At 40.7% G+C, this 25,083-nt stretch overlaps 2 protein-coding genes and 1 pseudogene across 5 annotated transcripts; 2 read left to right on the top strand and 1 right to left on the bottom strand.

The window, feature by feature from the left end:
* The first annotated feature begins 25 nt into the window (after window positions 1-25).
* Window positions 26-6,727, top strand: smtna (smoothelin a). Of its 2 annotated transcripts, none has more exons than XM_085279460.1 (8): window positions 26-233; window positions 762-860; window positions 2,319-2,394; window positions 2,510-2,638; window positions 2,729-2,786; window positions 2,969-3,074; window positions 3,201-3,352; window positions 3,480-6,727. In XM_085279460.1, exons 2-8 carry the CDS (start codon window positions 777-779, stop codon window positions 3,625-3,627), a joined length of 753 nt encoding a protein of 250 aa, XP_085135586.1. In that variant the 5' UTR covers window positions 26-233; window positions 762-776; the 3' UTR covers window positions 3,628-6,727. The 2 variants fall into 2 exon arrangements, with proteins under 2 accessions (XP_085135586.1, XP_085135585.1); XM_085279459.1 differs by having other exon boundaries at window positions 30-233; window positions 758-860.
* On the top strand, window positions 6,634-22,643 carry inpp5ja (inositol polyphosphate-5-phosphatase Ja). Of its 3 annotated transcripts, XM_085279458.1 has the most exons (13): window positions 6,634-6,771; window positions 8,694-9,368; window positions 16,139-16,246; window positions 16,416-16,524; window positions 16,631-16,747; window positions 17,171-17,346; window positions 17,685-17,796; window positions 17,988-18,097; window positions 19,079-19,289; window positions 19,401-19,538; window positions 19,610-19,675; window positions 19,751-19,855; window positions 21,427-22,643. In XM_085279458.1, exons 1-13 carry the CDS (start codon window positions 6,764-6,766, stop codon window positions 21,910-21,912), a joined length of 2,421 nt encoding a protein of 806 aa, XP_085135584.1. In that variant the 5' UTR covers window positions 6,634-6,763; the 3' UTR covers window positions 21,913-22,643. The 3 variants fall into 3 exon arrangements, with proteins under 3 accessions (XP_085135584.1, XP_085135582.1, XP_085135583.1); XM_085279456.1 differs by having other exon boundaries at window positions 19,610-19,855; XM_085279457.1 differs by having other exon boundaries at window positions 6,681-6,819; window positions 19,610-19,855.
* A 758-nt stretch (window positions 22,644-23,401) lies between these two features.
* On the bottom strand, window positions 23,402-24,835 carry LOC146570790 (serine protease FAM111A-like; annotated as a pseudogene).
* Between the last annotated feature and the right edge of the window lie 248 nt (window positions 24,836-25,083).

The raw sequence follows: 25,083 nt of genomic DNA, 5'->3' as shown, positions 1-25,083 counted from the left end.
CTGATGTGTTTCTTTCTTCTTCTCCTCCTCCTCCTCTTTCATCCCTTTTTGGGTGGTTCGTGTAAGCAATCTGCACTCTCTCTCCAAACATGCATCCTTACGAAGCGCTGCAGTGTGAGGTGTGATGCAGGGCTGAGCTCCCACAGCTCCCCAGAGAACTTTAAAGGAGGAGCAGGGAGAGGAGCAAGGCGTGCTGACTCCTAAAGATCACCACAAAACGCACCCTGAAACAGGTGAGTCACACCAAACCTCAGCAGCTGCCAACCCCTAATCTGAGTCTAATTTTCACAGTCTTGTTTCTTTGTGCTTCCCATGTTGTGTCAATGAGTACTAGATTTTTCCAGTGTCTCAGCACATAGTTGCACGCTGTTATCAGATTCTTTTAGTAATGCTTGCTACATTACTATATTTGTACGTGTTTTTCCCACCTCTGTGCCGTAGTCAGGCATCTGCTGCGATAAACTGAGACGTCCTTCTGTGTCGGCAAAGGCTCACAGAGTAGTTTGTATTAAAATTACTGACTGCATGCAGACGAATTCTTCAGATCTATCTGTAAAACCTGTGCTTTAATTTTACTGTAAACAGTGAGAACTATCTGGCCTGGTTGGTCAGAAATAATTCAAGTATTTTTAATCCTGTGTCAGTGATTAACTTTGGATTATTAAGGCGAAGTTGTTGCTAAAAAAACAACAACTAAAAAACCCAGAAAGTCAAGAATTATGTCAGTATGTGTTAGGACAGCTCTGTTATCATACAGCCAGGTTCACCTGTCAGACATGGAGTCAAAAACTGATGGCAAATCATCGCTAACCAGCGAAGAACTGGCTGCTATTGAGGATGAAGATGTTCTCAACAAGATGGTGAGTGAGTTATAGGTGGCTTCAGCCAATCAAATTATCCATATCACATCTATGCAAAGAAAAAGCAGTGAGATAATTGTTGTTTCGTTTCCATTTTGCCATCCTGTGTGTTCTAAACTGTGTAATTTCTGACATTTAAATTCAGTTTTATTGATACAGCACCAAATCACAACAACAGTCACCTCGAGATGCTTTATATTATAAGATAAATGTCTTACAGTATCAAAGAGACATGACCAGCTGGGTGTTGAAAGGAAAGGAAAGGAAAGGGAGACAGGACAAAACACAAACTATGGGAACGAGAAGGTCAATTTTAATGACATAAAGCAGCGGCGAATAAACACAAGGAGAATGAAAACGGGTGAGCGGAAAAGAAACGCTCAGTGCTCATCATGGGAAGTCAACATCCTGAGGCTATAGCAGCATAACTATGACATAATTAAGGATCACCTGATCCAGCTTGCCATTATAAGCTTGTTGTGATCCTCATCTTAAAACTAGAAAAGGTGTCTGTCTCCTGAATCCAAACTGGGAGCTGGTTCCACAGGCGAGGGGCCTGATAGCTGAAGTCTCTGCCTTCCACTCTACTTTTAGAAACTCTACACTGTATTTGATGTAATGCAATGTTTTAAATGATTCTCACTCAGTTTTCTGCTTTAGTTTAGTAAATTTTGGGGGGATTTCTATCAACTTTCAATTCAAGTTGAAATTAAAACCTGTTTCGTTAACTTATTTCTTTTTTTTTTTTTTTTTTTTTTTTTTGTTAAGTGACAATGCTAAGTTTCACTTATTGTATAACTTAAACTTAAACTGTAACTTAAATCTGTTGGGTTGATCTGAGTTGTTAACTTAATTTAATTAAATCACATGTTACCAGTTGACATAACAATGATCTTTTTTGGGAACCACAAAAACACTTATATGTGCGGAGAATGGTTTTAAATTCAGTTCAATAATTCTTTTAGTAGTTCTTTTATTTCTAGTTTAAATCTGGGCCAATGATGAGAAGCTAATATGGGCAAAATATTAAATATGATCTCCCTCTCTCTCCTGAGAGAATAACTGCAACACTTTGGATTAATTGAAGGCTTTTTAAGGAGCTTTCAAAACAGTCTGATAATAATGAATCACAGTAGTCCAGCTGAGAGGTAACAAATGTGTGGGCTAGTTTTTCAGCATCGCTCTGGATTATTGCACAGATGACAAAAAGCAGTCCTACATATTTGTTTAATGTGCGCGCTGAATACATATCCTGGTCAGAAAAACGACTCCAAGATTCCTCACAGTGTTACTGGAAGCCAAAGTAATGACATTACTTAGGACCAAGTAACCTCAGTTTTGCCTAGATTTACAAGACATGCCTGCAGTCATATAAAAATATTCTGAAAGACCGGATTACAAGGTGGTTTATAATATTTTTTCTTTATATTGTTTCTGTACCTGTAATTATCTTTTTAGCTCGACAACACCTCAGATTTTGAAGAGAGACGGATGATCCGTTCTGCATTAAGGGATCTCCTGAAGAAAAAAAGAGGTGAAATCTCAGGAAAACTTTGACAGCTCTGTCAAATAGTGAGGGGAAGTGCTATAATCATGACTCATTTGGTCCTTTGCTTTCCTTTTTCTTTCTTTAAATTGCCTATCATCAGAAAAACGGGAGCAGGAGCGAGGGTTAAGGCAGCAAAACCTAAGACAGCAAGGTCTGAGCAAAGCGGGAACGACAGGCGGGACCGTTAGCATAGGAAGGGCATCCATGAACCAGCAGCCGCCAATAAACAGTAACTGTGAACCCCCTAATGTCTGTTAATGCATCATCCTGCACTTCAGTTTTAATAATTTTGACACTTTAATTCTCTTCATCATTTTAGAACCAAGCAGCCAGCCATCTCCATCAGCAGCTACTCCCTTTAACAGGACAGGAGGCAGGTGAGTCACATGCGAGGCGGTGTAGATGAACATTTTTGCAAAAAGGGGATTAAAGAACAATCATCTGCTTCTTTGATATAGACATTATGCTTCAGCTCAATGAGCGGGAAAATGCTCAAAGCATTTGCCATGTGAAAAGATGAGGTGACCCATACTTTTGTGTCTTTGTTTCCTCTCCTCAGCAAGGCCAGTTCTGCTGCTGCTGCTCCTCCTGCTGCGGCACCCAACGCTAAGAATGTCAAACAGATGCTTCTGGACTGGTGCAGGGCCAAAACAGAGCCATATGAGGTAAATATGCCCTACCTCACTCTGTCTATGAATTATTGCCCCGTGGAGCTACACATAGCCCTGACTCTTATGTCCCTCTTGCTGCCACTTTTCCCTCTAAACTTATCCCGCTCTGGTATGAAACAGGGGGTGGACATTCAGAACTTCTCCTCCAGCTGGAAAGACGGCATTGCCTTTTGCGCCCTGGTGCACCGCTTCTTCCCTGACGCTTTCGAGTACTCCATCCTCAACCCCAACAAGCCCAAGGAAAACTTCCAGCTGGCTTTCAACACTGCGGAGTGAGCTCTCCTTCCTTATATGTCCTATCTGCAAAAACTCGAGCTTTGAATTATAAATAACAAAGTAACTTTACACTTACATTGTTTCTCTCAAGTCATTTTTCACTGACATTTGCACTTTCTGCAGGAGGTTGGCAGGCTGCCCCCCTCTGCTGGATGCCGATGACTTAGTCCGGATGAACGAGCCCGACTGGAAATGCGTGTACACATATATCCAGGAGTTTTACCGCTGTCTGGTGGAAAAAGGCCTGGTTAAAACCAAGAAGCGGCCATAGACTCAGAAACTTCGGGAGTTGCTGTGATTACAGTTTTTACAAATATTACACACATTACAGAAAGCTGATGTCAAAAGGGACAATGTTGTGTGCTTTTTTTCAACTAAATATTTACATCTCGCCTCCGATCACATCTGGCTCATGTATCACTTGAATGTGCCAAATGTGTAGTATTCATATTGGTTTGTGTGTGTTAGCAGGGGCTTGTGGGTGTCTGTGCTCTCAGTGGACAGCTGGCGCTTTGGATCAGTACATTCCAGTGAGATTACACATGTGTATTAATCCCACAGTCACAGGGAGATTCTGGGAACAACTTTTATGATGATGCTGTTAAGGGCCAGAGAGTGTAAGCACTACAGATCCATTTAATAAATATTAGTTCCATTATATGCGTTGTACCCCCTACTGTTATATTGATAAAAATGGTACTAAAGCATTTCCCTGATGCCATTTTCTCCAGCAGCTGGTGGTGTGCTGGATACTTTAATGAACAGTTTACAATTTGCCTTGACATGGGGCGTGGAGTTTAAAAGACGTGGGCTGTCTGCAACTCTGACTATCTCACCTTTAAAATTTGTGATCAGAACTTAATATATATACTTTAGGGCCATGAAAGGGAATGATTGTACAGCCTACATCTTTACAAACTTCAAAAAACAGAATTGGGTACACAAGTTTGAATTTATTCTGGATTGTCCCTAAGCCACAAATGATCAACAATGTCTTTAAACTTGACAAGTCCAAGGCCTGTTAATTTCTCATTAGTGATCATGATTGACTACGACTGGTAGTTTGTCTGGCAGCATAAAGGATTTATTTGATAGGATCAATACTCAGAATATTGAGAAAGTCTAAAGATGGAGAATTGCCAATTTGCACAAGTTAGGAAGGTTTTTCTGAGCCATTTCTAAGCAACTGCAGGTTCCAAGATCATCAGTTCAAACAACTGTATACAAATACGAGTTATTCTGATATGTCACCACTTTGCATAGATCTGGAAGAAGATGAGAGGAAGTTGGTCAGCATTTTCAGGAACAATCCAGGAACCTCTGAGGCTCAGCCTGCCTGCCAAGCCATAAACTGGAAACTGCTGAGAAAACCAGCATCACTATCCACACTGAAGGGTGTTTTACATCGCCATGGAGATAGAGGATGCTGACCAAGACAGAAGCCCCTGCTCCAAAATCAACACCTTCAAGCTTGACTGAAGTCTGCAGATCCCCACATGGACAAGGCAAATGCCTTATGAAGAAGAAAATGTATTATCAGACAAGACCGAGATAGAGCTATTTGACTACAGTGACAACGGGTGTGTTTGGAGTAAAGGTAAAGCTTCCACACTTACCAGCTTTTAAGCATGGTGGTGTTAGCATAATGCTCTGAGGCTGTTCTGCTGCCAGTCGTACTGGTACGTTGCACAAAGTGGATGGAATATTGAAGGAGAAGAACAACCTCCAAATTTTTCACCTTCACCTCAAATCAGCAGGTGGATCATTGAACAGTTGATGGTTCCAACAGCACAGTGATCCCAAACACATCAAAACAGGTTTTTGAATGGATAACGCAGGCTTATACTAAGCTTCTGGAGCGGCTTTCCCACAGCCCTGATCTCAACCCTATTGAAAATTTGTTGACTATGCTTAAAAGCCGGGTCCAGTCAAGGAAACCAACTAATGTAAATGAACTCTACCAGTTCTGCCAAGAAGAGTGATGAAATATCCAGCCAGAACTGTGGCAGAAGCTTGTTAAGCTTAAGCTTAGCAGCTTGCTGAGAATCCCTGTACGAAATATTAGTGGGGTATATATTTAAATCTGTGTGGATCAGAAAAAATATAAAATTAAGTCAAACTTGTGCACCCAATTCTTGATTTTTAGAGTCTTTTTCCATCCAGGAAAAAGAACAGTACAAAGAAATCATTAAAAGCCCCAAATTACCATGACATTCATGCTCATGCTGCGTGGATGTAAACTCCTGATCACAAATGTTCCCTTTTTCTTGCTGTTATGTTTCTTATGATGCCTCACACTTTATTTTCTGGAATCTCTTGTATGTTCACAAGAGTTTTTCTGATGTGCATTTAAATGCAGTCCAGCAAAATCTATAGAGTAATTTTCATACCTTGCAAAGAATCAAAATTAAAGGCTTTATTAAATGCTCTTTTAGAGAAAATGTTGTATGTAGTCAGTTTGGTTTGAATGCATTGTCACTGTATAGACTGGCCCTACTACTGGCCCAAACAGTAATAACAGTACTTTTGAGGTAATATGTTTTCTGTTGAGACACGGTTGCTTTTTGCAGTTGTTTACTGCGCAAGCTTGTGTGTATTAAGGAATATAATACAAACGTTAAAAAAAATGCAAAGTCACAAACATTATACATCAAAATTCTGTTTCTTGATAGGCTCGACAAAAAAGCTCGGCATAAACACCATCAGTTGCTATTAACGCTTATTATTTTGTTCGTTTAATGGATTGTTGTGATGTACATAATATTACCAGCTGCCAGTGCCCAAAGTGAAATTTAAATATTGACATATGGATCAATTCGTGCTATCAGTGACGCACTAATGTCAGATTAATGCGTCAGTGATAGGACAGATGCTCAGTTATTTCTGGCCGGCTGCACTTTGGCAGCTGAATTTTGTTTTGCCTGTCCTGCTCTGCCCACCCCCTGGTGTTCATGCTTTTATCTAGGGTGTATGTGTGATGGAGAGAGAGAAGGAGAGGTTGTGTGCTGGGAAGACAGAGAGGGAAAGAGAGGCGCTGGGTCGGTGTAAGACTGCTGTGCAGGAGGTGCAGGCGGGATGCTGACTACAAAGTGCACAGCTGCACCGGCGAACTGCGCGAGGTAGCCAGAGGCAGCGATAGTAAGTAGGATGAGGTATAATCAACTGCTGTATAACGGCACAGGCATCAACATGCAAGAGTCCGGGCGCATCAACCGTGACCGTTTTCTGTCCTGACAGCCCGGCGGCGGCGCAGGCTGCACCGTGACAAGACGATCCACAGTACCGACGGGTCGCATCAGCCCTGCAGACCGGACGAGACTGTCTCCGGACATCATCGATTTTACTCTGTGACAGCCAGCTCACGTTCATAAGTGTGCGAGAAAAAGAAAAGAAGAAGAAGAGGACTGATGAATGTGTGAGCTCACCTTTTCGTTCACCTTGGAAATATAACAACGCATGAAAGGTAATTTTCTCCCCTCACAGCGTCAGTGTGAGGGGAGAAACAGCCGCTGTCTTTGTGTTTGTCTTGGTTGCACCTGTAAAACTGCGTTTTTTGTTGTTGTTGTTTTCTATAAGTCTCTTACCTTTGTTTAAAACGGAGCTGTCATTCAGACTTGCAGCCTCATGGGGGGGTGCATATGTGAAAGGCCCACCGGCACCGGGTTTTAAGCTCCAAAAGTTTCCTCTTGACTTCAAACCTGTGTGATCGCTATTACTCACAGCTCTGTTTCACGGGTTATTGCTGTGATCACGTGAATTTCTCAGTTACAAAGATGTCCTCATTTGAACGTCATTCATTATTAACAGAGGTGTATAATTTATGAGTGGAAGGACTTTAAACAAAATGGAGGGAGGCACCTGTCCTTCTTATGTCAGGCATCCTCTTTCATGTAACCACAGGTGTAGATTTTAGGGTTGAACACATTTGACTCCATAAATAAAATCAGAGAAAATGCTTCTAAAATCTTTTTTTTTTTCAGCAATGCTTCATTCTTTTACTCTGGAAATATTATTTATCCCTGCAATATCCAAAGCTCACAACACTGGATCTTTTCTCCTAAATGTAATTAATCCCACTAAGCCCACGAACACACACCCTGTTTTGATGTCAGTCAGAAGCTGCAAAGCTTGACTTCTGATAATTTGCCGGAGCACAGAAAGAAATGATGAGGATGAGGTTTAATGTTAGGACATTAAAAATGTTGTTAGTTTATTAAATAACCTTAAGTTTGTGTCATTTGTTATTTTCGGTAAGTCTCAATAACATAGCCAAGAAAAAAACGATTGTATAAAATGTGCAGGAAGTTTTGAATGTGGATTTATTAGTGAATCTGTGAAAAAATAAGAGGTGTGCATTTACTTTACTCCAAAGAAAAGGCACAAACTGTCAACTTGTTAAGCATCAACATCCAGGCAGAAACAAAGGAGTGGAGTGCAGGAGAGTAAATCAGCCTATATGTGTCCACTCACCAGAGATGAGCTCATATCTATCTATGCATATATATATATATGAATATATATATATATATATATATATATATATATATATATATATATATATATATATATATGTATACAAAATTGAGACAAAAAGCCTGAAAGACTCACTGCATTATATTCCAGGAGGCTGTTGTAAATTGTTATTTGTGGGGTTAGTTTTGACATTTCTAAACAGAAAGAAACAAATTGGAGCATTAAAATTACCAGAATGCAGGAAATGAAGTGTACAATGCTTCAAATTTCCTAGGGGACTAACACGTACCCCAGGTTAATGTGTCTCCTCCTGAATATTCAAGCGGAACTGACACCTACGCTTGTGACCCACAGCATCTGTTGACATTGCCTGATGTGCTTCATTATCTGCAGCTGTGTCCGATCCCCTTTGCTTCCCTTCTGACTGAACTCAAATGTTAAAGTGAGAGATTACAAAAAGCAGTGTGCTCTAAAAGCACATTACAGCCCTATTCCTTATCTAAATAACTACTAACAATCTTTTCTTTTGCTTTGTAAGAGGGTCAGGGGCTAATTAACTGTGCTTAGCAGCTAGGGTGTAATCCAGGACGCAGCAGGCCTAAAGTTAGTTCCTTAGCCCAGTTGCCTAGTCATGATAACATCATCAGTGATGCCAAGGGAGGATGATGTGGACAGGTACTCAAAATAATGTAATACTCTTTCTCATTTTCCACTCACTGCAGGCACTTCTTTTGCTCTTCCAATTGTGTGCTGACAAGCAATGTTGCAATTTTGTGCCTTTTTTACATTCTGCAAGTAGAATCACTGTGATTTCTTTTTCCTTTAAACACCATTAAGAAAAATGTCATAAACACGATGTTACAGGTTGATGGATCGCCTGCCGCAGAAACAAGTTGGCACGGACCCTTGTGGCCATAAAGTACAGCCTGGAAACTGTTCATTAATTGGAGCTGGTCTGGATTTACCTCCACAACTCCAAACACAGGAAGCACCTCTAAGCAGCCAGTCGGAAAAGCTCAAGAAAACGTCTGGATTGAATCCCATGCAGGTGGTCGTTATGCCAAAAAGGGGGACTGAGCAGATGCAGTCAGGGCAGACGAAGCCTGCGTCCACTCCAGTAACACTGGCATGCATAAGCCGACCAAGGCCAACTGCTCTTGGAAATAAACCAAGGCAAACCAGAATTTCAGTGGAGCCATCCAACGAGATAGATTTGATCCCTATTTGCATCCCAGGACCTCAGAGTACAAACATACTCCTACACTCCCCAACAGATTCTTCATTGCCTCCTCACAGTCCTCATTCTCCCCATTGCCCCCAGCCTTACCTGAACCCCACCCCCTGCCTTCCTCCACCACCACCACCACCATCCCCTCCTCCCCCTCCCCCCCCTCCTCGCCAGCCATCACCTCACCTGCCCTCCAGCCTAAGCTTCAAGCCCAGCCTCAGCCCTCAGCCCCAGAAGACCCCCTCACCTGGAAGCTCAGCACAGAGCCAGCTTCAGTCTGAGAAGCCAGGAGGAGAGAACAATGACTTCAGGTGAGAGAAACAATGTGTGTGGCTGTTTGCCCATTTTGTGTTGAAGCACAGCTACAGATGCTGTCCTTCAGTCAGGGCTGATAAGAGAGCTGATGTGTGCCAGACCACATCACATAAATCACAGCAGCAAATTTCACTAAAAGCTTTTTGAACTGACAGAGTGACACGGCCACATTGTGTTGGTAGATTTCCCAGAGGCACTTCTGTTGTGTTTATTTATTTATTTAACCTTTATTTAATTAGAAGGTCCCTTGAGATTAATACATCTTTTTCAACAAGGAGACCTGGCTGAGGAGGCACACCATTATAAAATTAGAAATTATAAAATCAATGCTTACATGTTATACAAAGTAAAGCAAGTCAAAGTCAATAAGTAACGCAATACAAAATATCAAGTTCAGTTTATGAATAGCAGTTGCAGTCTTTGGTTACAGAAGAACATATATGAGTGCTCTGAAGTCTCCCAGGGAGATAAAAGCTTTCAGCTTAATTGTCCTCTGAAGGTTATTCCAAGACCAAGGTGCAAAACGGGATACTGTTGTATCCTATACTGTTCTACCAAGTTCAGAAAAATCCTGAGTACCCTAAAAAGGAGCCACTAAGAGAAACGCAAATCATAGCAGCTGTTTAAAGGGGTTAGGAGTTTACACAGATAAGAAGGGAATTTACCCAGTATGGCTTTGTACATAAATTATGGTTGTCTCCTTTGGGTTAACGAAGGCCAGGGAAGCAGATTATAAAGTACACAGTGATGTGTACCAGACAATAAAGTGTAAATACTACACATCATGTAAAAAATGAAGTGCAGAGGTGGCAGCATGCATGTAAATAATGTCACCATAACCAAGTACATTTAAGAGTGTAGCCTATGCAAATGTTTTCTTAATTGATCAATTAATACAGGCCCTATTTCAATAATAAAAACCAAGCCTGACTTTCAGCTTTTTCGCCAAGTGCTTAATATTCAGCACTAAAGGAAAGTTGGCATCCAACCAAATACTTCTCTCCTATGGTTGAAAGACCGACATTGTCTAAGATTTGAAAGCGATTTCTAGAAACCAACATGAGCTCAGTTTTTTTAGGCATGTGAATGAATTATAACCTTTCAGTGATGCCCGCAATTCCTAAAAGTCATCACTTGTTTGAAACTCACAAACAGCCTAAATCACCGTAATGACTAAAGAGGAAATGATGGTGTCATCTGCATAAAGGTTCACGTTAGCTCTTTAGCTTGAGGCATATTCTTCCCAATGTTCTCAATTAAAAATAGAAAATAAAACAGGACCCAAAACTAAACCTTGGGGTATTCTGTTCTTTAGGAAACTTGGTTTGGCACTGTGTTCTATATAAAGTGAAGCCCTGTAACTCAAACCAGTATCACTGAATCTGCCTAACAGCAACTCATTGTAAGCAGAACCTAATGCATTTGAAAGATCAGAAAAAAACATAGCAGCACAATGCTCTGTCCTACTTAGGGAATTAATAATATCATTTGTTACCAAAACACTGGCTATTATGGTACTAAAACCCAATTTGAGAACAGACCTAGTTTGACTTAGGACTTAAGTCAGACAAATATTGTTTCAGGTGAGTGTTTATTTCAGACTCTTGAAATTTGGCAGGGTATAAAGTTTATATATCACTGGCAATAATTGGTGCCCAGTCTTATATAAGAGGAGAACACAGGCTGCTTTCCATATTTTAGTAACAACATTAGTCTACAGACTCAGATTGGAAAAATGTAATTAATAAGCTCAGGATTAAAATCAGCTGCAAGCTTTACAAGATAAGCATCCATACCGTCAGGTGTGGTTGACACTTTTGGGGGGGTGAATGGATTTCAAAGCTTTACAGATTACAGCAGCAGAATTGGTTCTATAAACAAATGGATCCATTGATAATAATAATAATAATAATAATAATAATAATAATGGACAGAAGGTGACCTAGAGTGCTTTAGAGAAAGCCACAATTACATTCCAGGTCAAAAAAATCCAAACAGTTTCAAAATACATGAAATGCTGAAAACACTGTTTTGATGTGTTAACTCATTATTGTGAAAAAAAAATCACAATGATTTAGTTTTCATTAAAATGTGTTTAGAATTTATGGGTTGATGATAATTTATATTATAAATGAGGACACACTGATCTCCCTACTTAAGCTACCCTTACAAGTCAAAAGTATCAGGACTGGTATCTGCAATACTGCACCTGTATTTTTCTGGAATTCAATTCAATTCAATTCAATTTTATTTATATAGCGCCAAATCACAACAAAAGTCGCCTCAAGGCGCTTCATAGATACAGAGAAAAACCCAACAATCATATGACCCCCTATGAGCAAGCACTTTGGCGACAGTGGGAAGGAAAAACTCCCTTTTAACAGGAAGAAACCTCCGGCAGAACCAGGCTCAGGGAGGGGCGGCCATCTGCTGCGACCGGTTGGGGTGAGAGAAGGAAGACAGGATAAAGACATGCTGTGGAAGAGAGACAGAGGTTAATAACAGATATGATTCAATGCAGAGAGGTCTATTAATACATAGTGAGTGAGAAAGGTGACTGGAAAGGAAAAACTCAATGCATCATGGGAATCCCCCGGCAGCCTACATCTATTGCAGCATAACAAAGGGAGGATTCAGGGTCACCTGGTCCAGCCCTAACTATATGCTTTAGAAAAAAGGAAAGTTTTAAGCCTAATCTTAAAAGTAGAGATAGTGTCTGTCTCCCGAATCCAAACTGGAAGCTGGTTCCACAGAAGAGGGGCCTGAAAACTGAAGGCTCTCCCTCCCATTCTACTTTTAAATACTCTAGGAACAACAAGTAGGCCTGCAGAGCGAGAGCGGAGCGCTCTAATAGGGTGATATGGTACTACAAGGTCATTAAGATAAGATGGGGCCTGATTATTTAAGACCTTGTATGTGAGGAGCAGGATTTTGAATTCAATTCTGGATTTAACAGGAAGCCAATGAAGGGAAGCCAAAACAGGAGAAATATGCTCTCTCTTTCTAGTCCCTGTCAGGACTCTTGCTGCAGCATTTTGGATTAGCTGAAGGCTTTTCAGTGAGTTTTTTGGACATCCTGATAATAATGAATTACAGTAGTCCAGCCTGGAAGTAATAAATGCATGAACTAGTTTTTCAGCGTCACTCTGAGACAGGATATTTCTAATTTTAGAGATGTTGCGCAAATGGAAGAAAGCAGTCTTACATATTTGTTTAATATGTGCGTTGAAGGACATGTCCTGGTCAAAAATGACTCCAAGGTTCCTCACCGCGTTACTGGAGGCCAAGGTAATGCCATCCAGAGTAAGAATCTGATTAGATACCATATTTCTAAGATTTTCAGGGCCGAGTACAATAACCTCAGTTTTATCTGAATTAAGAAGCAGAAAGTTAGCGGCCATCCAGGTCTTTATGTCTTTAAGACATTCCTGCAGTTTAACTAATTGGTGTGTGTTATCTGGCTTCATGGACAGATAGAGCTGGGTGTCATCTGCATAGCAGTGAAAATGTATGCTATGTCTTCTAATGATACTGCCTAAGGGAAGCATGTATAATGTAAACAGAATTGGTCCTAGCACTGAACCCTGTGGAACTCCATAATTAACCTCAGTGTGTGAAGAGGACTCTCCATTTACATGCACGAATTGGAGTCTATTAGATAGATATGATACAAACCACTGCAGCGCAGTACTTGTAATACCTACAGCATGTTCTAATCGCTCTAATAGGATATTATGATCAACAGTATCGAACGCTGCACTGAGGTCTAGCAGGACAAGCACAGAGATGAGTCCACTGTCAGAGGCCATAAGAAGATCATTTGTAACCTTCACTAAAGCTGTTTCTGTGCTGTGCTGAGCTCTGAAACCTGACTGAAACTCTTCAAATAAACCATTCCTCTGCAGATGATCTGTTAGCTGTTTGACAACTACTCTTTCAAGGATTTTTGATATGAAAGGAAGGTTGGAGATTGGCCTATAATTAGCTAAGACTGCTGGGTCTAGAGATGGCTTTTTGAGTAAAGGTTTAACTACAGCCAGCTTGAAGGCCTGTGGTACATAGCCGATTATTAGAGATAGGTTGATCATATTTAAGATCGAAGAATTAATTAATGGCAGGACTTCTTTGAGCAGTTTTGTAGGAATGGGGTCTAAAAGACACGTTGATGGTTTGGAGGAAGTAATTATTGAAGTTAACTCAGAAAGATCAATTGGAGAAAAAGAGTCTAACTTAATATCAATGGTACTAAGAGTAGCTGTAGATGATATTACATCTGTGGGATGATTATTGGTAATTTTTTCTCTAATGATAAAAATTTTATTTGTGAAGAAGTTCATGAAGTCATTACTAGTTAACGTTAAAGGGATGGTTGGCTCAAAAGAGCTCTGACTTTTTGTCAGCCTGGCTACAGTGCTGAAGAGAAACCTAGGGTTGTTCTTATTTTCTTCAATCAGTGATGAATAGTAAGATGTTCTGGCTTTGCGGAGGGCTTTCTTATAAAGCAGCAAACTATTTCTCCAGGCTAAATGATGATCCTCTAGATTTGTGACACGCCATTTCCTCTCCAGATTACGAGTCATCTGCTTTAGGGTACGTGTTTCAGAATTATACCACGGAGTCAGGTACTTCTGATTAGAGACCTTAGTTTTCACAGGAGCTACAGTATCCAGAGTCGTACGTAGTGAGGAGGTGAAATTATTAACAAGATAATCGACCTCTGTTGGGGTAGCGTTCAGATAGCTGCTTTGCTCTGTGTTGGTACAGGGCATTGGAGATGATAACAGTGGGTGGATTATATTCTTAAACTTAGTTACAGTGCTTTCAGAAAGACATCTACTTTGATAAAGTCTACTCTTCACCGCTGTGTAATCAATTATTGTAAAAGTAAATGTTATCAGGAAATGATCAGACAGGAGAGGGTTTTCAGGAAACACTGTTAAATGTTCAGGTTCGATGCCATATGTTAAAACAAGATCTAGAGTGTGATTAAAGTGGTGGGTGGGTTCTTTTACATTTTGAGAGAAACCAATTGAGTCTAATAACAGATTAAATGCCATGTTGAGGCTGTCATTTTTAGCATCTACATGGATGTTAAAATCACCCACAATAATTATTTTATCTGAGCTCAGAACTAAATTAGATATAAAGTCTGAGAAATCAGACAGAAACTCTGTGTAAGGCCCAGGTGGACGATAGATGATAACAAGTAAGACTGGTTTCTGAGTTTCACAGCTGGGGTGGACAATGTTAAGCATCAGGCTTTCAAATGAATTAAAAGTCTGTCTTGGTCTTTCATTAATTAATAGGCTGGTGTGAAAAATTGCTGCCACACCGCCCCCTCGGCCTGTGCTTCGAGATTTCTGGTAGTTAGAATGACTCGGGGGTGTTGATTCATTTAAACTAACATAATCATCCTGCTGCAACCAGGTTTCTGTAAGGCAGAGTAAATCAATTTGTTGATCAATTATTAAGTCATGTACTAACAGAGACTTGGAGGAGAGAGACCTAATATTTAATAATCCACATTTCACTGTTTTACTCTTTGGTTCAGATGTGGATACTGTATTGTTCTTTCTTTGTGATTGTTTATGTTTAAGTTAAGTCAGATCGATGTCAAAATTTGCATTATCGCACAGCACTATTGTACATGTAAAACTAAAGGTTGTGCTTCAGATGTCTTAAAACGCCTTTTAAAAACATAATGCAGTTTGAGCTTGGGTGATTTTAAGTTTCTTAAACAAGCAATGGCACGTTATAATTACAAAATTCTGCAACAGATGAATATTTGTTAATATTTGTTGGGCACATTTGTAAGAAAAAGGTCTAATAATGTTGAGATATTTGGATCTTTTGGACTGAATGAAAAAATGATGTCAAAGGCTGTTTAGATGACACCAAGTTTAACAGCTCTCAAATTCATCCAAAGGCACTTTTTTTCCCTGTTTTTTTTTTTTTTTTTTTTTTTGGTGTAATGTAGCTCACAACAAATCATATCTGCACACTTTAAATTATGAATAAATGGCTATCGGCAGAGCAGAATATTAACTCTAATGATGTGCTTTTATTTCTGTAAATAAGCACTGTAACTAACAACAGGATGTCTATTTACATAAATTATTTGACCCCGAACGTGTGTCTGTGCTAATAAAACCATTTTGTCAGTGCAGAAATTGCATATCCAAATAATGACAAGCAAAATGTAAATGTGTAAAGCTGATTCACTGAGTCCATTTAACCTCAAATATTTTTTTTTCTGGGGAAAAAATGCCAAATACTTGCTGGTTCCAGCGGTTCGAAAAACAGGATGTGTTTCTTTTTCTTGATCTCACGTTAAAGCAAAGTGAATCAGTGGTTCTCACTGTTTCTGTTAACCGAGGAAAATCACAAACCAAAGAAACTGATGGTTAGATGGAGTCTTAATTAATTATTTTGGATATTTCAGCACAAAATAATCAAACTGGTAATTCAAAGGATGATTAGCTCCATACTTTCTTTTTATCTTTGCCATAACTCATCCACAATCACACATGCACACACACACACACACACACACACACACACACACACACACACAGACACACAGGCAGGCAGAATACTTAGTCATCATCAAGGGATGCAGAGGTGCTTAATTGTGCTTATCTTTTTTTCTGTACACAGAAACCCTGATGAAAGCTCTTTCTCTGAGGATTACAGCATGGATTACGTCCTTGTTTACCTTAAACTATAGAACTCATGCAATTTTTCCACTGTTTCTGTCCTTTCAAAGGGTGTACATCATCACATGGAACGTGGGATCAGCTGTGCCGCCAGATGACATCACTTCTCTCTTTGGACCAAATGTCTCCGATGGGAACATTGACATGTTTATCATCGGGTAAGCAAGTAATTCTGCACCGCTCAGCGGTGCCAAAGAGACAGCCGTGAATGCCCACTCAGTCATCTGTGTTCATTTTGATTCTTCCCCTCCTGTTACCCATCACTGTCCTTTTTTTTAGTATTATTATTTTCATTTTGACATTTCTCTACTTTCTGGCACCATCCAGACTCCAAGAAGTCAACTCCATGATAAACAAAAGACTGAAGGATGTTCTTTTCTCAGACCAGTGGAGTGAGCTTTGCATGGACACACTCAGCCCTTTTGGATATGTTTTGGTCAGTAAGGAGTGAAATCTGTTGTCCTTCATAACCTTTAGTGCCATTAGAATTGAAGTTTCTTTTGCTATGGATATATTATTTTTCATCCATCTCATGTGTTCAGGTGGCGTCCCAGCGAATGCAGGGAGTGCTGCTGCTGGTTTTCTCTAAATTCTGCCACCTTCCATTTCTCAGAGGTGTGCAGACACAGAGTACACGCACAGGACTTGGGGGATACTGGGTACGTGCTACACATTACAGAGTGCTGCTTTGAAACCAGCTGAGATTCATGATGTTGCAAAAGTTGAAGTGGGCTCATGTCACTGGGGGTAGCAAGGGAAGATATAGTGTGTGTGTGCTCCCTCCTGCCAGCAGGTGCATGCATGCCTGGGTGCATATGTCAGTGTGTGACCTTCCTGTGCATGTTGATGTCAGCATCACCCCTGGCTGCTGCTGGTGCAGTCTCCTTCTCTTTGAGGTCAGTGCAGCAGCAGCAGACTGTCTGGCTTTCTGGTGTTGTGAGTGTTGGGGAAAAAAAACAACACGACCTTGTTCCCGAGCACAGATCTGGTTGATATACGCTGATGTTTGTTTAATTTTAAATCTTGTCTGCATAAGAGGTCCTTTTGACGCTGCATGCTTCGCCCTTTCCTGTCATTTTAAGGGGAATAAAGGCGGCGTCAGTGCAAGGATGACCATGTTCGGCCACCCCGTGTGCTTCCTCAACTGTCACCTGCCAGCTCACATGAGGAACCTGGAACAGAGGATGGAAGACTTTGAAAGCATCCTGCAGCAGCAGCAGTTTGAAGGAGGGGCTGCTACTGGTGTACTAGACCATGAGTGGGTGACTTTTCTTTTTTTTCTTTTTCTTTTTTTTAATAAAAGGTCTAATTAACTGAAAAAAGCTTTGCACACCCATACAAAGTGATGTTATTATTAAGTTATAACAATGAACAAATCCCACACATATATTTGTTAAAAAATGTTTCCTGCTTTGATCGAACCTCTTGAACCCTTAGCATGCACGCTTAATTTAGCTAATAATGATATGTATTTATGTTAATTTTTTTAAAATTGAATCTACATAGGCACAGTGCACTACAGTGGTAAATTGACTGTTTTATTCTTTGTATCTGTGCTCTCTTCCTGAAGTAAAGGCCTCTTTATTCTGTTCCCAGTGTCGTGTTTTGGTTTGGGGATTTAAATTTCCGTATTGAAGACTATGATATCCATGTGGTGAAATGTGCCATTGACAGCAATAAGCTGCCTCTTCTGTGGGAGCGGGATCAGGTGAGGCACCTTCAGCATTTTAATAAAGCATTCACACATTCACAGAGACAGATGGATTTTTCTGGAAGGCTTCATGCCACCTGTTTAATCAGACACTACAACCAACAGAGGGAGCTGTAGCACAAAAACCTGTGTTTAAATAATAATTATTTCTAATATTATAATTCTGGAATGTTTGCCCTACTCTGTAGCTCAACATGGCTAAAAACACAGAGCTCATCCTGGAAGGCTTCATGGAGGGACAACTTAAATTCCCACCTACTTATAAGTTTGATGTAGGCACTCATACCTACGATACCAGGTTGGTTCAGTCATCTCTATCTAGACCCTGTTTACACTTGGTTTTAAAATGCATCTTGGGCAATCAGATCCCAAGTGGAGACACACTATGATCCTAAATTTTAATATGTCAGGATGTTTCTCTGATAAGGACATAACACAAAGTGTCATCAGTGTAGTCGTCTTTGACTTTGAAGGACATCCACTCAGTCTCATCAGGTGGAATAGCACGGACACATATTATGAATCAGTCACACCAGAATAGAAATAGGATTGTAACCTTCTTGTGACTATAGGAAAAATTGGTGGTTGCCTGGTAATTGCATTATTATTGTTCCATCTGGTAAATGATTGCCATTTGATTGTCCAAAGATTGAATACGCAACACTTTTAACCTCTGGACAACAGTTTCAATTGCAAGGTGATAACACAAATCAGCTGATCAGAGGCAACCTGCCTCCAAACTGTCACGGTCAACCAGTCAGACCGGCTCATACAGATTGATGGAGGGTTTCAAATACTTGTCACCAGATTGACAACACAACAGAATCAAACTGAATCAGTCTGATCTCTTTGCAATGGGGGACTGGACTCAACTGGTTGTATTCTGGTTAGACTTCTATATAACAGTAAGGTAGCTGAGCGTATGTATCATTTTGCAGTAAAGTTGCTGTCCTGCAGAAATTATGTAACTATTTATGGAATTTCTGTTTCAAATGGGAACAACAGCATTTATTCTTGAAACAGATCTGAACATTTTTGTAACTATTGTGTGTGATAACTGAGGGGCTCTTTCAACTTCAGCTTATCAACCTTGGCCGTAAACAGAAGTGAGCATTAGGGTTGGAGTAGCAAGTATAAATGATGATGAATTATCAGCTCTCCAGTTGGTGTTCAGATGTCTGAAATGCATTTTAAAACCAAGTGTAAACAGGGTTGTTGATTTTATTGTCTAAAAGCAAAGTTTCCACCGCTTATAACCGTGTGTCTGTTTCTCTGTCAGTGCTAAAAAGAGGAAACCTGCCTGGACAGATCGCATCCTATGGCGTCTTCGCCGCACTGGTTCACCAGTTCCTACCCACAATGCAGCACTGCAGCGTGGCCTGACCTCGTGGTTGGGGGGGGCAACTAAAGTGACACAGCATGCGTATCGCAGTCACATGAGTTTCACCATCAGTGACCACAAACCTGTTTCTGCCCTGTTTTCACTACATGTGAGACAATGATTATCATATGACCTCAGATGAAGCATGCCATAATTACATCTCTGTGTTGTTACATTGCTAGGTTGTGCTTTATCTAACTATCTATAACTTATCTCCTAGTTCCCATTCAGGGTGGATATGCCTCTGGTGGAACTGCAGGTAAACAAGGAATGGTGCAAAGCCTCAGATGCTACAGTCAGATTCACTGTTGCATCAACTTATCAGCGCAGCTCATGGGACTGGGTGGCAATATACAAGGTAAGTCTTAAGTTTATAAATTATTACACATATTTCCCACAGTGTCAGCACCTGCAATTATCTTCCTGCAGGTTGGATTCAGACATCACAAAGATTATCAGGCGTATGTGTGGGCCAAAGCGGAGCATGCAACGCAGGTGAGCCTTAGCCCAAATTCACAAATATGTTTTGAGCTGAACTCAGAGATACTCTGTCTGGTTTTCTCTCCACAGGTGACATTCTCAGAGGAGGATTTGCCGAGAGATGACTGTGAATATATCCTGGGTTACTACAGTCATAACATGAACAGCATTGTTGGATTGTCATCACCAATTCAGGTAACACGAATTATAGAACAACGTGAAGCAAATGCATTCCTGTTAGTCAAGAACAGATCCAGGTACACAGGTACAATCATCAGCCACTTCATTAGGTATGTCTTCCTAGCACCAGGGTTAGGGCAAGGTGCTGCAAAACATTCCTCTGAAATCTGGGTACATATTGACATTATAGGATCACACAGTTAATCACACAGTTGCTGAAGATTGATGAAACATAGCCGTAGTTTCCTGTTCTTAGCTGACAGGAGTGGCACCCAGGGTGGTGTTCTGCTGCCATAGCCCATCTGCTTCAAGGTTTGACATATTGTGCACATGTGAGTGAAGTTGCCCCCCCCCCACCTTCTAAAAATCCAACAAAAGTGGTATCAAACGTTTGTGCTACATTTGTGCTGGTTTGTGCTGCAAAAATTTGGTTTCTGCTGCAAAGATTTTCGTTTGTGCTGCTATCATTTTAAAGATATTCAAGAAATTTTCTGTGTTGACCTTTTGACCTTTACATTTTCGTTAATATCTTTAAAACGGAAGCAGCACAAACGACAATTTCAGCAGCACAAACCAGCACAAACATAGCACAGTTGAATGATACCAGTTTTGTTTGATTCCATTAATGTGGGGGGGCTGGTTGACCTCTGACGACCTCTAGAAATTTTTATTAATATCTTTAAAATGATAGCAGCACGAACCAGCACGAACGTTTGATACCACTTTTGTTGGATTTGAAGAAGGGGGGGGCAACTTCACTCACATTATTGATATGTGATCATCTTTTACATGCATTGGTCATAACCAGAGGATATTTGGATTATTGTTGCTCTCCTATGGATATTTTCTCTTTTTCAGTCCATACTGGCTGTGTGGGATAATCCCAATAGATCAGCAGTTTCAGAAATACTGAAACGAGCATGTTCAAACCAACTTTAATCACCTTTCCTCCTAGTTCAGATGTTCAGTTTGAACTTCAGCAGGTCATCTTGACCATATCTATACGTCTATATGCACTGAGCTGCTACCATATGATTGACTAGTTGGATATTTGCATCAATAAGCAGTTGAACAGGTATAAATGGCATGGCTAGTGTATACTGTATATATAAGTAAACTGTATATTATATTTGCCATTTAAATGCAAATATAATAGCAAAAAAATCCGATTCTATCCACTAAATGTGAATATTTCCAGGATCTGTTTGTCCTCTGTGAGAGTGAAGTAATATCTGACAAATTTCCAACTGTTTGACTGACAAAACAGGACGCATGAATAAGGCAGCTGGGCTTATCAAAGAGAAAAACATGAATATTTTATCATAAAACTTCTTAATATGTCCGCTACTTTTCATTTATCTGAGTCAAAATATGGAGATTAAACTGCTACCACTGTGCAAGCAGTGAAATTACCCCCACTTTACCTGGCCACAACATTAAAAATCTGCTCGAAAATGCAGATTGTCAAAAGACACGAAGTGCCTGATATCTTTAAGTTAATTATTATTTTTAATTCACTTGCACTTATTGTACTTACTTGTAAAGCATATTGACCGTTGTGCCGACATACGTCTTGTCCTCAACAGATCAACATGCCAGTTCACAGTCCCACCGTGTGTCGCTCCGAGAGCTCCGATGTCAGCTCTGAAGATGACAGCACTCTTGTTCTGCTGGCTCCAAACTCCCGCAGCCCGAGCCCTAAAGCGGGCAAACACCACCACCGTCACCGGCGCAGTCGCAGCCCTGCACTTCCTGCTCTTTCATCTAATCCCCTCCCTTCTCTGCAGAGCCTCAGCCTCGGGCCTCGCTCCAAAGAGAGCCAGACACGAAGCCGCTCTCCCTGCTCTAAAAAGGAGCGGCTGATGTCCCCCGACGCCGTGCCATCTCCCACCATCAGCCCGCTCAGTCCTCGCAGCCCTGTGTCTCCAGGTAGTGTGGTGACTGCACCAGAGGCCCTGGTTGCTGCTATCCTAGGTGAACCCAGACCAGCTCAGGTTAGCCCCACAGGGGTGAAACGGATAGGAAAGACAGGGGAAACAGACACTGCAAAGAAAATGAAGATCAAGAGTTAAAATGAGACTGTGTATGAGCGGGAAAAAAAGCAATATCCATCAAATCAGAGTCTGATCTGACCCCCGTGTCACTGTGCTCATAGTGTCACAGGGCATTTATTGACTCCTAATGTAGTTTGCAAACATTCCTTTGCTTTCCCAGTGCTTTTATAGACTCATAAGCTATATCATTATGTAAACAAGCATACAGAATATGAGGCTAAAGTTGGAGCAAACCTGTGACCGATATGAACAGATGTTATTGACAGCAATATGGATCCATGTTTACATGGATCCATATTGCTGTCAATATGTCAGTTCTGCATCAGAGTAAGGACCTTGGATCACAAGTATTGATGGTATCACAGTTAACAGCAGAGTGTGTGTGTGTGTGTGTGTGTGTGTGTGTGTGTGTGTGTGTGTGTGTGTGTGTGTGGTTTTGTGTAGACCTTTGTGCTAAACCATAAATATGTCAAACTTTCATTTTGGAACACATGATGGTTTAAATGTTTAACTCTATAGGTCTTGGTCTGTATTCATAAAACAAATCCAATGCATCCAAATCATTCCAAATCTGAAATCTACATGTGACTGTGAAAACTTGAACATCGCTTTTTGTGGATACAGCCCCTGTTCTATAGGGCACCTTGAGTGACTGTTTAGGCTAATAATGTGTTTCTTTGGCTCCCAGGAAACTGTGTTGTGTCATCTATGCGATTGTGCAAATAAAAGAGCAAATGCAAACTAACAAATGCAGATTATTGGATGACATTATGCTGTCAAGAAAAAGCATACGTTTGTACATTCGTGTGAACTCACTTAACCCTCAGTTCAGATATATCTTAATTGCATTCCTGCTTTAAGTGAACAACAACTCATGACTCCACTTGGACTTCAATATTTTGATTCAGAGAGACTTTGAAAGACCAAAGGTCAAAATTAGCATTCGTCTTCAATCCCCTGGCAAATGTTAACAGCCAAACATGTTACTAAAGTCACGGGGTCACAGGAAAGGTGTGTTTGATACGTCATTTACAAACTATTATGGATCATAGGAAAGGGAGATGCAATACAAGTTGCCACTTAACTTGGGGGTTTAAATTTGGCGATTAATTGGATTCAGTTCAGTTCTATATATAAAACACCACTTCACAAGAAGTCATTTCCAGATGCTTTATATTGTAAGGTAAAGATCTTACAATACAGATGGAGAAGCCCAATGATCCAATAATCACCTATCTCGCACTTGGCGAGAGTGGGGAAGAAGAACGCATGTAGAGACTTTCGGGTGTAGTCTCTATGTAGGGGCAAAACAAATTGTCCTTGTTTTTTCTAAAAATGGTAACATTTATCGACCAACAGTGAAAATGGTTGTCAAGAGCCCCATACCCTTTGTCGTAATAATAATGATAACGAGTGAAAACTAAGAATTTGTAAATTCGTAATTTGTAAATTTGTAAAAAAGAGTTCGACACTTGTCTGTACAAAACAGGCAAACAAACTACTGCGATCATTCTGTCTCTACACAGCCATCACTGATCTCCTCAGAATCTGTTTTACTTTCAACTTCCTGCAACAATGCGTCAGGTTTGCCTTTCTTTGACCCCACAACAGAGGCTATAATGTTTTCTAGGTGAGGATTTCCCTTTGCCTCCTCCTCAACTCTTTCCAACACCTCCACATACTCGTCTTTCTTCAGATTGTCCACATAGTTTTCAAATATAGTGAGCAGAGGAAAGGCGTACGCAATCACATTCTCACTAAGATTCGGAAACCCATAGAAAAACCCGCCACTGTGCAGACCAAACACTCGTCCGTCGGCATCGAAAACCGGGGAGCCGGAAGAGCCGTGGTAGCTACATGAGAGTGTTGTAGGTGACATAGATATTTCCATACGGGTCATTTTTGATCTGCTGATTGATTTCACAAAGACTGCAAAATTCCTCGCAGTCTTCTACATTTTCATTATTCTCAGCGTTCTCTCGCCTCTCTGACGACGCACGTAGGACTCTTTTTTTTTTCACTCCTCCTCCTGGGCGTCCGACGACACAGGCCTCGCCGCCTGAAGGCACATGTCCAAATCTCTTAAGGAGCCCTGGCGGCACTTTCTCTGTTTCCAGCTTAAGTATGACATAATCTAACTTATCGTTGCCGATGAACACCTTAGCGCTGAGGTTGTTCCTGTCTGATTCTTGGTCTTCAAAGTTAAAGACCACAGTAACGTTTAAAAATTCACACCAGTTAGGTGTGTTTGATTTAACCCAGTAGTCGAATAAGTGGGCGTTGGTCAAGACAAAGTTGTCAAATAGCACAAAGCCTGTGCCTTGCTTTATGAAGGAACCAGTTATGAGACAAACTGAGTTCGAGCAGCAACATAACACTGCGAATTTCAGTAAAAGACTGTCGGCTCTTTCCAAAGGTCTCCTTCCTGTATTTCAGTGCTTCCAGAAAAGAATTTTTAGGGAATCTACTCTCCATCCATCGTTTCAGATGCGGATACTGCTGGCAAAGTAGATCGTAAACCTCCTTACGGTCAATGCTGCTGCCCATTTCTGCTGTGCTACATCTAAGACTGATGTCATTCCACTGCTGCGCTTTGCATTATTTGATGCGTGTGGAGGTTTCTGCTGCCCTGGGATGGCTACATCTTTTATTTCCGTATCTGCTCCCTGTGGAAAACATATCTAGAATTTCTTATTGTCCAGACAATCGATTATGTCTGTGCACTCAGTCTTACGTTCGTTAACCAGCTCAAAGTAGCCCAGGTCATCGACCGTCTCTTTTCAGAGCCTCGGCCGCAGTTATTCCCTTCTCCCCGTAAACACAAAGATACTTGAACTGTTGTAAAGCGTCATTTAAAAAAAAAACTTTTGTCTTTTTTGGCATTTAGTCCTCCCTTTGTACCGATGTAAAAGACAGAATAGCAATCTCTCGCCTTAACCATCTTCTTATATTTACTGAAAGGCCTCCGTGCAAGCTTGAACATGTTGCGTGTGCCGTCTGAACTGGATTTCAGTCTGAACTGATGTCCGTGTGGGTCCTACAGAGAATCAGAGTTGGAAAAGTTGTTAATGTAGCAAAAAACAAAATGTATTGCATTTTGTTCATAATCTCTTTAAAGTCATGATCGTTTTTTTTTTTACCGCTTTCACTGGAGTGGGTAAATGAGTCTGCAAAGTTAAAAAAACTGAT

The sequence above is a fragment of the Mchenga conophoros genome, linkage group LG7 (genome assembly GCF_057382185.1).
Source record: "Mchenga conophoros isolate Kocher_MC1m ecotype Shallow Benthic linkage group LG7, M_conophoros_male_GT1.1, whole genome shotgun sequence".
Lineage (NCBI taxonomy): Eukaryota > Metazoa > Chordata > Actinopteri > Cichliformes > Cichlidae > Mchenga > Mchenga conophoros.
Note: the sequence above shows the minus strand (reverse complement) of the source record. Positions and strands in the feature narration are given on the sequence as shown.